Source organism: Capra hircus, chromosome 18 (assembly GCF_001704415.2).
Source record: "Capra hircus breed San Clemente chromosome 18, ASM170441v1, whole genome shotgun sequence".
NCBI lineage: Eukaryota > Metazoa > Chordata > Mammalia > Artiodactyla > Bovidae > Capra > Capra hircus.
Genome location: NC_030825.1, coordinates 21,317,971 through 21,333,324, shown reverse-complemented (window position 1 = coordinate 21,333,324; position 15,354 = coordinate 21,317,971). Strand labels below are relative to the sequence as shown.

At 38.6% G+C, this 15,354-nt stretch overlaps 1 protein-coding gene across 5 annotated transcripts in view; it reads left to right on the top strand.

The window, feature by feature from the left end:
* Nucleotides 1-15,354, top strand: part of PHKB (phosphorylase kinase regulatory subunit beta) — a 231,683-nt gene that overhangs the window by 93,043 nt on the left and 123,286 nt on the right. For all 5 annotated transcript variants that reach the window (XM_018061966.1, XM_018061969.1, XM_018061967.1 and 2 more), the window contains one exon: nucleotides 6,865-6,928. In XM_018061966.1, the coding sequence (XP_017917455.1) occupies nucleotides 6,865-6,928 (64 nt within the window). The remainder of the gene's footprint in view (nucleotides 1-6,864; nucleotides 6,929-15,354) is intronic.

The window sequence follows — 15,354 nt, the reverse complement described above, 5'->3', positions numbered from 1 at the left end:
AAAAGGCAGAGACATTACTTTGTCAACAAAGGTCCATCTAGTCAAGGCTATGGTTTTTCCAGTAGTCATGTGTGGATGTGAGAGTTGGACCATGAAGAGAGCTGAGCGCTGAAGAATTGATGCTTTTGAACTGTGGTGTTGGAGAAGACTCTTGAGAGTCCCTTGGACTGCAGGGAGATCCAACCAGTTCATCCTAAAGGAAATCAGTCATGGATGTTCACTGGAAGGACTGATGTTGCAGCTGAAGCTTTGGCCACCTGATACGAAGAACTGTCTCATTGGAAAAGACCCTGATGCCGGGAAAGACTGAGGGCAGGAGGAGAAGGGGACAACAGAGGATGAGATGGTTGGATGGCTTCACTGACTTAGTGGGCATGAGTTTGGGTAAACTCCGGGAGTTGGTGATGGACAGGGAGGCCTGGCGTGCTGTGATTCATGGGGTCACAAAGAATCGGACACGACTGAGTGACTTAACTGAACTGATGAACATTTAAGCAATTATAAGACTGTGGGTTTTATTTTCTATTTTAGTTGTATTTTTTTGACATCACTCTGGCAAGGGAAGAGGGTAATAACATCACCACATTACTGCCAGTTTTTGTGTGTTATTGACACCCAAGATAGAGATTATACATTACTGCTGGATCTGGTTGTCATGTCTAGCTCCCCAGTAGGCTTCAATTAATACTTCCCTGTCTGGGAGGTAGTAGTATTATTACCTGAGTACTAATTTCCAGGCGACCTCCACTTACATGACAAGGAAGAGTGTGTGGCCTCTTTATAGTTGGGCATTCATGTGAGTTTTAATTGCCCACTGAACTTCCTCTGGTGCCATCCCCAGAGGAAGGGGCGATTTACCTATTTACTGGTGTGTAGGAATGAAAGTCTAGGCTCTCCATATGATGTCTGCTGACACTGAGGTGGGAGAATGGAGACTTTTTACCGTCCATCAGGAATGCAAGTCTTGATTTCTTCCTTGGGTTTTTCTGACACCACCATGACTGAGGTGGTTGGATGTTGGGTACAGTTCCTCATTATAGTCTCAGGGACACAGACATCTAAATTTCCCACTCAGTGTATACAAGAGTGGGTGGGGATAGAGTCATGGTTTTTTTGACTGGTTATGTTCTAAAAGTTTCCATTTTGCTAGATTGCTCTTTTCCTGGTCCATTGGCTTTTGTTGGGTATTTTTTTTGTATGTATTTACCTATATTTCCTAGTTGTTGGTTTATTCAGCTCTAAGTCTGGTGTATATATATGAGTGAGTGAGTGAGTGAATGAGTGTCGCTCAGTCATGTCGGACTCTTTGTGACCCCATGAACTGTGTAGCCCACCAGGTTCCTTCATCCGTGGGATTTTCCAGGCAAGAATACTGGAGTGGGTTGCCACTTCCTTCTCCAGGAGATCTTCCCGACCCAGGGACTGAACCCAGGTCTTCCGCATTGTAGGCAGACGCTTTACCATCTGAGCCACCAGGGAAGTCCAGTATATATATGAGGCGGCAAAAAAAAAAAAAAAAAAGCAAAAGGGAAACTCAGGAGACTCCGTATACTGCTGTTCCTGGATCCTGAGGTTCCTAGGCAGGCTGCCTTCTATCTTTGTGAGCCTTTTTATGTTTGTTTATGTTATATCTAGTAGTAGTAGTAGTAGTTGTTCAGTCGTATGTGACTGTTTGCAACCCCATGGATTGTAGCCCACCAGACTCCTTTGTCCATGGGATTCTCCAGGCAAGAATACTGGAGTGGGTTGCCATTCCCTTCTCTAGAGAATCTTCCCGACCCAGGGATCGAACTTGCATCTCCTGCATTGCAGGCAGATTCTTTATTGTCTGAGCTACAGGCAAGTCTCTTATTTTATGTCCAGGGTTTTTAATTGTACTTAAAGGAATAGGGAAAATTATGTCTACTCCACCTTCCCTTTCATGTATTTTAATTTTTTCAGTTCTTTGTTCCTTTTTATTGTCACATAGTATCCCATTATACAGATAAACCGCAGTTTGGTTTATCCATTTTCTGTTGATGAGCATTTGGTTGTTGACAGTTTGGGCTGTTAAAATAAAGCTGTTGTGAACATTTCAATACAGCTCTTTTGTTAATATATATTTTTATTTCTCTTGGAAAATAGATAAGAGCAGAATTCCTGAGTTGTATAATAAGTGTTTTAACATTTTAAGAAACTGCCAAACTGTTTTTTGAAAGGGATTTACCTTTTTTCATCCCTACCATTTCATTCCTACCATTCATACCTGCCATCAAATGGCAGAAACTTCAGTTGCTCCACATCTTTGTCTATGCTTGGTATTGTTAGTATTTTTTAAATTATCCTTATGAGTATGTGGTAATTTTAATTTGTATTTTTCTGTTGACTAGTTTAATTAAACATCTTTTCATGTACCATTTACTTTCATATATCTGCATTTTGAAGTGTCTGTTAAAATCTTTTTCTCATTTTTAAAGGGGATTGTTTGTATTCTTACTGAATTGTAACGGTTTTTTATATATTCTAGATTCTTTTGTGAGATACGGGTTCTTTTTTTTAAATTTTTTTTTACAGAGTTCAACTTGCCTTTTAATTTTATTAATGGCATGTTTATTATGGCATGTAATAAATGGCATGCCATTTATTAATAGCATGTTTTGAAGATTGGATATTCATTCTGATGAAGTCTAATTTATCAAAATTTGTATCATTAGTTATTCATTATGTCTTAGAAATTTTTCCACTTCATGATTGTGAAGAGTTTTTTCCTAGGTTTTGTTCTAAAAGATATATAGTTTTAGCTTTTATATTTAACTCTATGATCTATTTCAAATTACTTTTGTGTAGTATGAAGCAAAGATTGAGATTTTTTCCCCATATAGATACTTCACTATTCCAGCGCCATTAAAGGCTATTCTTTCTGCATTGACTTACCTGGCTGTTTGATCATGTATATGGGTCTGTTTCTAGACTGTCTTATTGATTTACATGTCTGCCCTGATCTGTACTATATTGCACTGGTAATTGTTGCTTTATGCTAAGTTGTGAAATCAAGTTGTCCATCATGTTTTTTTAAGGACTAACTTGCTTTATTTGAATCCAAGAAAAACTATTCTGCCCTACACAGATTCTTCTTATCTTTTGAAATGTCTTCTTTTACCAGCATTATCGTGGAGCTCTTCTACCTCTGAAGTATTCCTTCAGATTTGCTTTCCTTTAAAGAAAACCTTTCTACTGTCCCAGGACATTTTCACATTTATTTTAGAATTAGCTAGTCAGTTTTTGCCAAAAAATGCCTGTTGATACTTGATTGTGATTGCATTGAATCAGTAGATCATTTTGAAGATAACTGATACTTTAATGATCTTCAATTTTCCAATTAATGAAAGTTGGACATCTCTTTATTTATTTCTTTTTAATTTTTCAGAAGTGTTTTTCAGTGTTCAGGTATTGTACACATTTTGTTAAATTTATGCTAAAATATTTCAAGTTACTTCATGTTATAGTGATACTTATTTTTAACATTAAATTTCCAAGTGTCTATGGCTAGTATATAGAAATAAAATTAATTTTGATAGTGAATTTGTCTCCTGGGACTTTGTTGTTGCTTAGTCTCCAAGTCATGTCTGAGTCTTTGTGACCCCAGGGACCGCAACATGCCAGACTTCCTGTCCCTCACCATCTCCTGGAGTTTGCCTAATTTCATGTCGATTGAATCGGTGATGCCATCCTACTATCTCATCCTCTGTTACTGTTTTCTCCTTCTGCCTTCAACCTTTCCCAGCATCAGGGTCTTTCCAATGAACTGACCGTTCACGTCAGATGACCAAAGTACTAGAGCTTCAGTATCAGTCCTTCTAATGAGTATTCATTGTTGATTTCATATAAGACCAAGTGGTTTGATCTCCTTGCTGTCCAGGGGACTTTCAAGAGTCTTCTCCAGCACCACGGTTCAGTTGTTTGGCATCAACCTTCTTTCTGGTCCAGCTCTCATATCAGTACATGACTACTAGAAAGACCATAGCCTTGACTGTATGGACCTTTTTGCTTCTAACACACTGTCTAGTTTTGTCATAGCTTTCTTGCCAAAAAGTAATTATCTTCTAATTTCATGGCTGCGGTCACCATACACAGTGATTTTAGAGCCCAAAAGAGGAAATCTGTCACTTCTTCTACCTTTCTCCCTTCTATTTGCCATGAAGTGATGAGACTGGAGGCCATGAACTTAGTTTTTTTAATACTGAGTTTTAAGCTGGCTTTTTCACTCTCCTCCTTCACCCTCATCAAGAGTTTCTTTAGTTCCTCTTTGCTTTCTGTGATTAGAGTGGTATCATCCACATAGTATATTTTTGTTGATTCTTAAGGACTGTGGAAAATTCTTCAAGAGAGGGAATACCAGACCACCTGACCTGCCTGCTGAGAAACCTGTATGCACATCAAGAAGCAACAGTTAGAACTGGATATGGAACAACAGACTGGTTCTAAATAGGGAAAGGAGTATGTCGAAGCTGTATATTGTCACCCTGCTTATTTAACTTATATGCAGAGTAGATCATGAGAAATGCTGGGCTGGAAGAAGCACAAGCTGGAATCAAGATTGCTGGGAGAAATCTCAGTAACCTCAGATATGCAGATGACACCACCCTTATGGCAGAAAGTGAAGAAGAAAAGTGAAAAAGTTGGCTTAAAACTCAACATTCAAAAAACTAAGATCATGACATCTAGTCCCATCACTTCATGGCAAATAGATGGGGAAACAATGGAAACAGTGAGAGACTTTATTTTGGGGGGCTCCCAAATCACTGCAGATTTTGACTGCAGCCATGAAATTAAAAGATGCTTGCTCCTTTGAAGAAAAGTTATGACCAAACTAGACAGCATATTACAAAGCAAAGTCTTTACTTTGCCAACAAAAGTTTGTCTAGTCAAAGCTATGGTTTTTCCGTAGTCATGTATGGATGTGTGAGTTGGACTATAAAGAAAGCTGAGCACCGGAGAATTGATGCTTCTGTACTATGGTGTTGGAGAAGATTCTTGAGAGTCCCTTGGACTGCCAGGAGATGCAACCAGTCCATTCTAAAGGAAATCAGTCCTGAATATTCATTGGAAGGACTGATGTTAAAGTTGAAACTGCAATACTTTGGCCATCTGATGCGAAGAACTGACTCGTTTGAAAAGACCCTGATGCTGGGAAAAATTGAAGGTGGGAGGAGAAGGGGATGACAGAGGATGAAATCGTTGAATGGCATCACAGACTCAATGGACATGAGTTTGTGTAAGCTCCATGAGATGGTGATGGACAGGGAAGCCTGGTGTGCTACAGTCCATGGGGTCACCAAGAGTCAGACACAACTCAGTGACTGAACTGAACTGAAGGATTTTCTATATCTGTGATTATATCACCTGTGGATAAAATCCTGTAGTCTGAGTCGCTTACCTTTGTACTTTTAACTTATGTAATAAAAACAAAAAAAATCTGTTCTTTCTCTTAGCTCATCTTTCAGTTTCTGGATTTCACTTTATTGCTATAAACTGCATTGCTTTATCAATTCCAAGGTATTTTAATACTTAAATAGGCCCCTGAGAGTTAGTGTCAAAATTTTCTTAGGTGTGTCAATTAGGTAGGACATTGAAGTATAATTTTTTTGTTTTCGTCACTGTACCTTCTACCTGATCACTATCTCCATACATTAATTATCCTTTTTAAAAATTGAATTATAGCTGGTGTACAATATTATGTAATTGTTAGGTATGCAACACAGCAATTCACAATTTTTAAAGGTTCTGTTTCATTTAACGTTATAAAACATTGGCTATATTCCTTCCCATTCATGTATTTTAAAACGTTTCCCAACAAGTTACTATTCTATAGTAAAATTAATGCTTACTTGAGAACATTTCATGTAAACAGCCCATAGAAAATGTAAATCGTGATAACATGAATAGCTTAGGATAGTGGTTCTCAGATTTAAAGTGCATTCAAGTACCTGGAGGGCTTGTTAACACCCCATTCCCAGAAAGCAGTGAGAATTGGCAAGCTTCCAGATAATGCTGCTGCTCTGGGAACCACACTTTAATAATCACTGCTTTAGAGAAATGATGACAGATCATTAATTTTAAATGATTAATGGAATATACAGTTGCTTTGAGAAAAAGACAAAAAATTGCAATAAGTAAACTAGATATTAGATCTAAAATATTTAAAGGTTGATATTTATAAGCTGACAGTTTCATATTTTTAATGAAATTTGGGTCTTCCCATTTTTCAACACTGTTAAATGAGATATCTGAGAGGCCAAAGAAGTATGCATTTTATTACAAAGAGAAGAATATAGCAAAAAATCAAAGGTATGATGATCCTTTGATCTATGAGCATAAAATAATGCCATTTCATTGGACCTTAATCAAAGAGCATTCAAATGGGTATATTAAACTATACTCGGTGGCTAGTGTATGATATGCAAAATCTTTTCTGGGGCTCAGAATTGACATGGCAAAAGCTCTATTCATTGATCTGAATGATGATGCCCAGCCTGGTATTACCATGCAAATATCATCATACTACACTTTCTTCTAAACTTAATCATTTTTTACCCTTGAGTTAGTGAATATAAGTGATACTGGAATTAAGACTACTCCCATCAACAGTATGACCATTTGTCTAGATCATGGTGAACTTAGAAATATTTTTCCCTGGAGACCACTAACTATAAGGAAGAAAAATTAACGTCGTGAAATGTCAGACTGAAGTCTATTAGACATTATTCTTGGGAAGTTGTTATAAGTGTTAATAAAAATACTTGCTTGTGAATATTCATCAGATAACAGGTATTCTTTTATAGACAAATACATCAGAGTTATGAACTATTTCTTTTTCTCTTCTAGCTCTGTTGGCTTAGCAAAAGCAGCTCTCGAAGCAATTAATGGATTCAACCTCTTTGGCAACCAGGTAAAAAAACAGCAGTAGCAACAACGAACTTCATTGTTTTGATTTGCATGTTTAACTAACTTGGCCATTTATTAACCAATTCATTCATTATGATCAGAGAATGTCTGAAATTTATGTAGCAGCCCATGGTTGAACAGCCTTTCCTTTGAACATGATTTGCTTCTTAAATTTTAGTGTTCTAACAAAAAAAGATTGCTTAATTTAACAGTAAAGCTGTTGATAAAGAATTTTCATTTTCCAAGTTCAGTAGCTTTTCTCTCTAGTCTTTTGTTCAACTTTCAACATTTTTGTATATTCCTTGCATTATGTACTAAATATTTTACTTGTCAGTTCCCTTGTTGGTTTCAATTTAATGTAGATAGATGTATATTTCATGCAGAGGGGAAATTTGCTTCAGATGTGCAGCCAAGGAATTGGAAATTGGGATCCTAGCTTAACCCTCAACTGACTGTATTCATTTGTCTAAATCTCATTTTCTTTGAGATTAAAAGGAAAACCCTGAGGATTGCCTTAAATTTTTAACTGATTTCTGCACCTAAACAAGTGACCATGGATTGAGTTGTCAATGGAAGGAATAATATGCAGTAATACTGGTTATTTCTCTGGATCAAGAAGTAGACTAATTTTCTTTAGCAATTTTTGTAAAGATACCCATACACGATAAATGCAAGGAGAAACACACCAAAACACATACTAATCAAACTAACAAAGATTAAACATGAAGAAAGAACATTAAAAGCAACAAGGGAAAAGCAACAAGTAACATACAGGGGAAATCCCATACTGTTGACAGCTGATCTTTCAGCAGAAACTCTGCAGGCCAGAAGAACTGGACAGCTGCATGTAAAAGAATGAAATTAGAACACTCCCTAAAACCATACACAAAGATAAACTCATAATGGATTAAAGACCTAAATGTAAGACCAGAAACAATAAAACTCTTAGAGGAAAACATAGGCAGAACACTCTATGACATAAATCTCAGCAAGATCCTCTATGACCCACCACCTACAGTTATGGAAAAAAAAATAAACCATGGGACCTAATTAAACTTAAAAGCTTTTGCATAATAAAGGAAGCATATAAACAAAGCGAAAAGACAATGCTCAGGAAGGGAGAAAATAATTACAAATTAAACAACTGACAAAGCATTTCCAAAATATAAAAGCAGCTCTTACAACTCAATACCAGAAAAACAAACCACCCAATCAAAAATTGGGCAGATGGCCTAAACAGACATTTTTCCAAAGAAGGCTAGGAGAAGACCAATAAACACATAAAAATATGCTCAACATCACTCATTATTAGAGAAATGCAAGTCAAAACTGCAGTGATGAATTACCTCACACCTCAGAATGGCCTTCCTCAAAAAAATCTATCAACAGTGGATGCTGGAGAGGGTGTGGAGCAAAGGGAACCTTCTTGCACTGTTCATGGAAATATAAATTGATACAGTAACTGTGGAGAACAATATGGAGAGTCCTTAAAAAACTAGGGATAAAGCTACCATATGGCACAACAGTCCTGCTACTGGGCATATACCCTGAGAAAACCATATTGAAAATGACACATGTACCCCAGTGTTCACTGCAACAATATTTACAATAGCCAGGACATGGAAACAACCTAGATGTCAATTGACAGATGAACAGATAAAAACAGCTGTGGTACATATATGCAATGGAGTATTACTCAACCATATAAAGGAACACATTTGAATCCATTCTAATGACGTGGATGAACCTAGAACCTATTATACAAAGTGAAGTAAATCAGAATCAGAAAAACTTAATACCGTATATTAACACATATATATGGAATCTAGAAAGATGGTACTGATGAACCTATTTGCAGGGCAGCAGTGGAGATGCAGACATGGAGAACAGACTTGCAGACACAGAGGTGAAGCAGAGGGTGAGACAAATGGAGAGAGGAGCATGGAAATATATAAACTACCATATGTAAAATAGATCAGTAACCTCAGATGTGCAGATGACACCAGCCTAATGGCAAAAAACAAAGAGGAACTAAAGAACCTCTTGATGAAGGTGAAAGGGGACAGTGAAAAATCTGGCTTAAAACTCAGCATTCACAAAACTAAGATCATGGCATCTGGTCCCAGCACTTCATGTCAGATAGTTGGGGAGACAATGGAACAGTAACAAACTATTTTCTTGGGCTCCAAAATCACTGCAGATGGTGACTGCAGCCCTGAAATTAAAAGATTCTTGCTCCTTGGAAGAAAAGCTATGACCAACCTAGACAGCATATTAAAAAGCAGAGATATCACTTTGCTGACATAGGTCTGTATAGTCAAAGCTATAGTTTTTCCAGTAGTCATGTATGGATGTGAGAATTGGACCATAAAAAAGGCTGAGCACTGAAGAATTGATGCTTTTGAACTGTGATGCTAGAGAAGACTCTTGAGAGTCCCTTGGACCACAAGGAGATCAAACCTGTCAATTCCAAAGGAAACTAACCCTGAATATTCATTGGAAGGACTGATGCTAAAGCTGAAGCTCTAATACTTTGGCCACCTGATGTGAAGAGCCAACTTACTGAGAAAGACTCTGATTCTGGGAAAGATTGAAGGCAGGAGGAGAAGGTGATGAAAGGATGAGAAGATTGGATGGCATCACTGATTCAATGGATGTGAGTTTGAGCAAACTCCCGGAGATAGTGAAGAACAGGGAAGCCTGACGTGCTGCAGTCCATGGAGTCACAAAGAATCAGACACTACTGAGCTGCTGAACAACAAATAGATAGCCAGTGGGAATTTCTTGTATGACTCAGGGAGCTCAAACTGGTGCTCTGTGACAACCTAGAGGTGTTTTATGTGGTGGCAGGTTGGGAGGGAATCTCAAGAGGGAGAGGACATATGCATGCCTGTGGCTGATGTTAGTGTATGGCAGAAATCAACACAATATTGTAAAGCAATTATCCTTCAATTAGAAATAAATTTTTTTAAAAATGGGAGGGCAGAGGAAGTGTCCGACTAATGTCATAATTAACCTTAAGCTATTCAGTGCTAATCAAATCAATGAACATACATTTTAGGAACTTAGACGTGTAAAATGTGACGTGGATTTTGTTATGGCAATTATAATACTATATACCTCAAGTATTGCATTTAAGAAAGTTTCGAGTTGGAGTTAGAAGCAGTTACTTGTTCTGGGTGCATAAGATATGACTCTAAATCACTCTCTTCCACATTCTTTTTTCTCTCAAGACCTCTGGCTAGAGAAATGAAGGCATCAGTTCAGTTCAGTGTCTGAGTCGTGTCCGACTCTTTGTGACCCCATGAATCACAGCACACCAGGCCTCCCTGTCCATCACCAACTCCCAGAGTTCACTCAAACTCACATCCATCGAGTCAGTGATGCCATCCAGCCATCTCATCCTCTGTCATCCCCTTCTCCTCCTGCCCCCAATCCCTCCCAGCATCAGAGTCTTTTCCAATGAGTCAACTCTTCGCATGAGGTGGCCAAAGTACTGGAGTTTCAGCTTTACCATCATTCCTTCCAAAGAAATCCCAGGGCTGATCTCCTTCAGAATGGACTGGTTGGATCTCCTTGCAGTCCAAGGGACTCTCAAGAGTCTTCTCCAGCACCACAGTTCAAACGCATCAATTCTTCGGTGCTCAGCCTTCTTCACAGTCCAACTCTCACATCCATACATGACTACTGGAAAAAGCATAGCCTTGACTAGACGGACGTTTGTTGGCAAAGTAGTATCTCTGCTTTTGAATATGCTATCTAGGTTGGTCATAACTTTTCTTCCAAAGAGTAAGCGTCTTTTAATTTCATGGCTGCAATCACCATCTGCAGTGATTTTGGAGCCCCCAAAAAATAAAGTCTGCCACTGTTTCCACTGTTTCCCCATTTATTTCCCATGAAGTGATGGGACCAGATGCTATGATCTTCGTTTTCTGAATGTTGAGTTGTAAGCCAACTTTTTCACTCTCCACTTTCACTTTCATCAAGAGGCTTTTTAGTTCCTCTTCACTTTCTGTCATAAGAGTGATGTCATCTGCATATCTGAGGTTATTGATATTTCTCCCCACAATCTTTTTTTTTTTTTTTTTAATTTTAAAGTCTTTAATTCTTACATGCGTTCCCAAACATGAACCCCCCTCCCACCTCCCTCCCCATAACATCTCTCTGGGTCATCCCCATGCACCACTTTTTAGTTCCTCTTCACTTTCTGTCATAAGGGTGGTGTCATCTGCATATCTGAGGTTATTGATATTTCTCCCGGCAATCTTGATTCCAGCTAGTGTTTCTTCCAGCCCAGCATTTCTCATGATGTACTCTGCATATAAGTTAAATAAGCAGGGTGACAGTATACAGCCTTGATGGCATCACTCAATTCAGTCGCTCAGTCGTGTCTGACTCTTTGTGACCCCATGGACTGCAGCACGCCAGGCTTCCCTGTCCATCACCAACTCCCGGAGCTTACTCAAACTCATGTCCATCGATTCAGTGATGCCATCCAAACATCTTATCCTCTGTGATCCCCTTCTCCTCCTGCCTTCAATCTTTCCCAGCATAAGAGTCTTTTCTAATGAGTTGGCTCTTTGCATCAGGTGGCCAAAGTATTGGAGTTTCAGCTTCAGCATCAGTCCTTCCAATGAATATTCAGCCCTGATTTCCATTAGGATTGACTGGTTTGATATCCTTTCAGTTTAAGGGATGCTCAAGAGTCTTCAACAACACAGTTCAAAAGCATTAATTCTTTGGCGCTCAGCCTTCTTTATGATCCAACTCTCAAATCCGTACATGGTGACTGGGAAAACCATGCTTTGGCTATACAGACCTGTGTCGACAAAGTAATGGCTCTGCTTTTTAATACGCTGTCTAGGTTGGTCATAACTTTTCTTCCAAGGAGCAAGAATCTTTTCATTTCATGGCTGCAGTCACCATCTGCACTGATTTGGCAGCCCAAGAAAATAAAGTCTGTTACTGTTCCATTGTTTCCTCATCTATTTGCCATGAAGTGATGGGACTGGATGCCATGGTCTTAGTGTTTTGAACGTTGAGTTTTAAGCCGGCATTTTCACTCCTCTTTGAATTTCATCAAGAGGCTCTTTAGTTCCTCTTTGGTTTCTGCCATAAGAGCGGTGTCATCTTCATATCTGAGGGTATTGATATTTCTCATGGCAGTCTTGATACCAACTTCTGCTTCATTCAGCCCAGCATTACTCATGATGTATGTACTCTGCATATAAGTTAAATAAACAGGGTGACAATATACAGCCTTGATGTACTCCTTTCCCAGTTTGAAATCAGTCTGTTGTTCCATCTGCTTTCTAACTGTTCCTTTTTGACCTGCATACAGATTTTTTAGGAGGCGGGTCAGGTGGTCTCATATCCATATCTCTTGTAGAATTTTCCACAGCGTGTTGTGATCCACACAGTCAAAGGATTTGGCATATTTAATGAAGCAGAAGTCGATGGTTTTCTGGAATTCTCTTGATTTTTCTATGATCCAGCAGATGTTAACAATTTGATCCCTAGTTCCTTTGCCTTTTCTAAATCCAGTTTGTATATCTGGTAGTTCTCAGTTCATGTATTGTTGAGGCCTAGCTTGGAGAATTTTGAGATTTTCAGCATTACTTTGCTAGCATGTGAGATGAGTGCAGTTGTGCAGTATTTTGAACTTTCTTTGGGATTGGAATGAAAACTGACTTTTCCAGTCCTGTGGCCTTTGCTGAGTTTTTCAAATTTGCTGGCATATTGAGTACAGGACTTTCGTAGCATCTTCCTTTAGGATTTGAAATAGCTCAGCTGGAATCTCATCACTTGCATTAGCTTTGTTCATAGTGATGCTTCCTAAAACCCTGTTGACTTTGCACTCCAGGATGTCTGGCTCTAGGTGGGTGACCACACCGTCATGGTTATCTGGGTCATTAAGATCTTTTTTGTATAGTTCTTCTGTGGGTTCTTGCCAGCTCTGCTTAAAATCTTTTGCTTTTGTTAAGTCCATACTATTTCTGTCTTTTATTGTCCCCATATTTGCATGAAATGTTCCCTTGGTATCTCTAATTTTCTTGATGATATCTCTGCTCTTTCCCATTCTGTCATTTTCCGCTATTTCTTTGCATTGATCACTTTGGAAGGCTTTCATATCTCTCCTTGCTTTTCTTTGGAACTCTGCATTTAGATGGGTATATCTTTCCTTTTCTCATTTGCCTTTCACTTTTCTTCTTTTCTCAGCTCTTTGTAAGGCCTCCTCAACAACCATTTTGCGTTTTTGCATTTCTTTTTCTTGGGAATGGTTTTGATCTCTGCCTCCTGTACAGTGTTAGGGATCTCCATCCATAGTTCTTCAGGCACTCTATTAGATCTAATCCCTTGAAACTGTTTGTCACTTCCATTGTGTAATCGTAAGGGATTTCATTTAGGTCATACCTGAATGGCCTAGTGGTTTTCCCCACTTTCTTCAGTTTAAGTCTGAATTTTGCAATAAGGAGTTCGTGATCTGAGCCACAGTCAGCATCCGGTCTTGTTTTTGCTGACTGTGTAGAGCTTGTCCGTCTTTGATTACAAGGAATATAGAAAGAAAGAAAGTGAAGTCATTCAGTTGTGTCCGACTCTTTGTGACCCCATGGACTGTAGCCTGCCAGGGTCCTCTGTCCATGGGATTCTTCAGGTAAGAATACTGGAGTGGGTTGCCATTTCCTTCTCCAGGGGATCTTTGTAATCCAGGGATCGAACTTGGGTCTCCTGCATTGCAAGTAGATGCTTTATCCTCTGAGCCACCAGGGAAGCCCATTAAGAATATAGTCAATATGGTTTTGCTGTTGACCATGTAGTGATGTCCAGGTGTAGAGTCACCTCTTAGGGTGTTTGGTATGAGCAGTGCTTTCTCTTGGCCAAACTCAGTTAGCCTTTGCCCTGCTTCATTTTGTACTCCAAGACAAACTTTCTTGTTACTCCACTTACCTGTTGACCTCCTACTTTTGCATTCCAATCCCCTGTGATGAAAAGAACATATTTTTTGTTGTTAGTTCTAGAAGGTCTTGTAGGTCATCATAGAACCATTCAACTTCAGCTTCTTAGGCATTAGTGGCTGGGGCATAGACTTGGATTATGTGGTACTGAATGGTTTGCCTTGGAAACAGAGATCATTCCGTTGTTTTTGAGATTGCACTCAAGTACTGCAATTAGGTCCCTTTTGTTAACTATTAGGGCTACTCCTTTTTTTTTTTTTTAAGGGATTTTTGCCCACAGTAGTTAGATATAATGGTCATCTGAATTCAGTTTGCCCATTCCAGTCCATTTAGTTCACATTACATTCTTAGGATTTATTTATTTTATAAATGGAAACGTCTACATTTTTACCACACCATTTTCTTCTTAATTATTGATCTTCTGAAGGAGGTATCTACTTCATGAATTCTTGCCCTTTGTGTGCTTTGGTGTTTGAGTGAAGACAAAAATTGATTTTTGTTTTTGGGAATTGTTGGGTGGAATATGCCTTTAACTTTTGTTATTATGTGTTTCTACACTTCTTTCCTTCTTTTTATAGAGACAGTAACATGGAAACTTACATTGCTCTATGTTAAATAGATAGCCAATGGGAATTTGCTGTATGACTCAGGGAACTCAAACAGCAACGCTGTATCAGCATAGAGGTATGGGATGAGGAGGGAGATGGGATGGGGACGGAGACGGGATGGAGGTTCAAGAGGGAGAGGACATGTGTATACCTGTAGCTGATTCCTGTTGATGTTTGACAGAAAACAACAAAATTCTGTAAAGCAATTATCCTTCAATTAAAAAATAATTTAACAAAAAATTTTCAGATTTGCCTCACAGAAAAAGGACTCATCATTTAAATCTTTACTCTGAAACTATTTTCAAAACATTTTTGTTTGGGAGAAAATAAGAAAATTTGATCAATTTAATTTTTCTAGTAAGTTTATAACAAAGGCCTCTTGCTGAAAGTGGAAGAGGAGAGTGAAAAAGTTGGCTTAAAATTCAGCATTCAAAAAACTAAGATCACGGCATCTAGTCCCATCACTTCATGGCAAATAGATAGGGAAACAGTGAAAACAGTGACAGACTTTATTTTGGGGGGCTCCAAAATCACTGCAGATTGTGACTGCAGCCATGAAATTAAGGATGCTTGCTCCTTGGAAGAAAAGCTATAACCAACCTAGACAGCATATTGAAAAGCAGAGACATCACTTTGCCAACAAAGGTCTGTCTAGTCAAAGCTATGGTTTTTCCAGTAGTCATGTATGGATGTGAGAGTTGGACCATAAAGATAGCTGAGCACCAAAGAATTGATGCTTTTGATCTGTGCTGTTGGAGAAGACTCTTTGAGTCCCTTGAACTGCAAGGAAATCAAACCAGTCAACCCTAAAGGAAATCATCCCTGAATATGCATTGGAAGGACTGATGCTGAAGCTGAAACTCTAA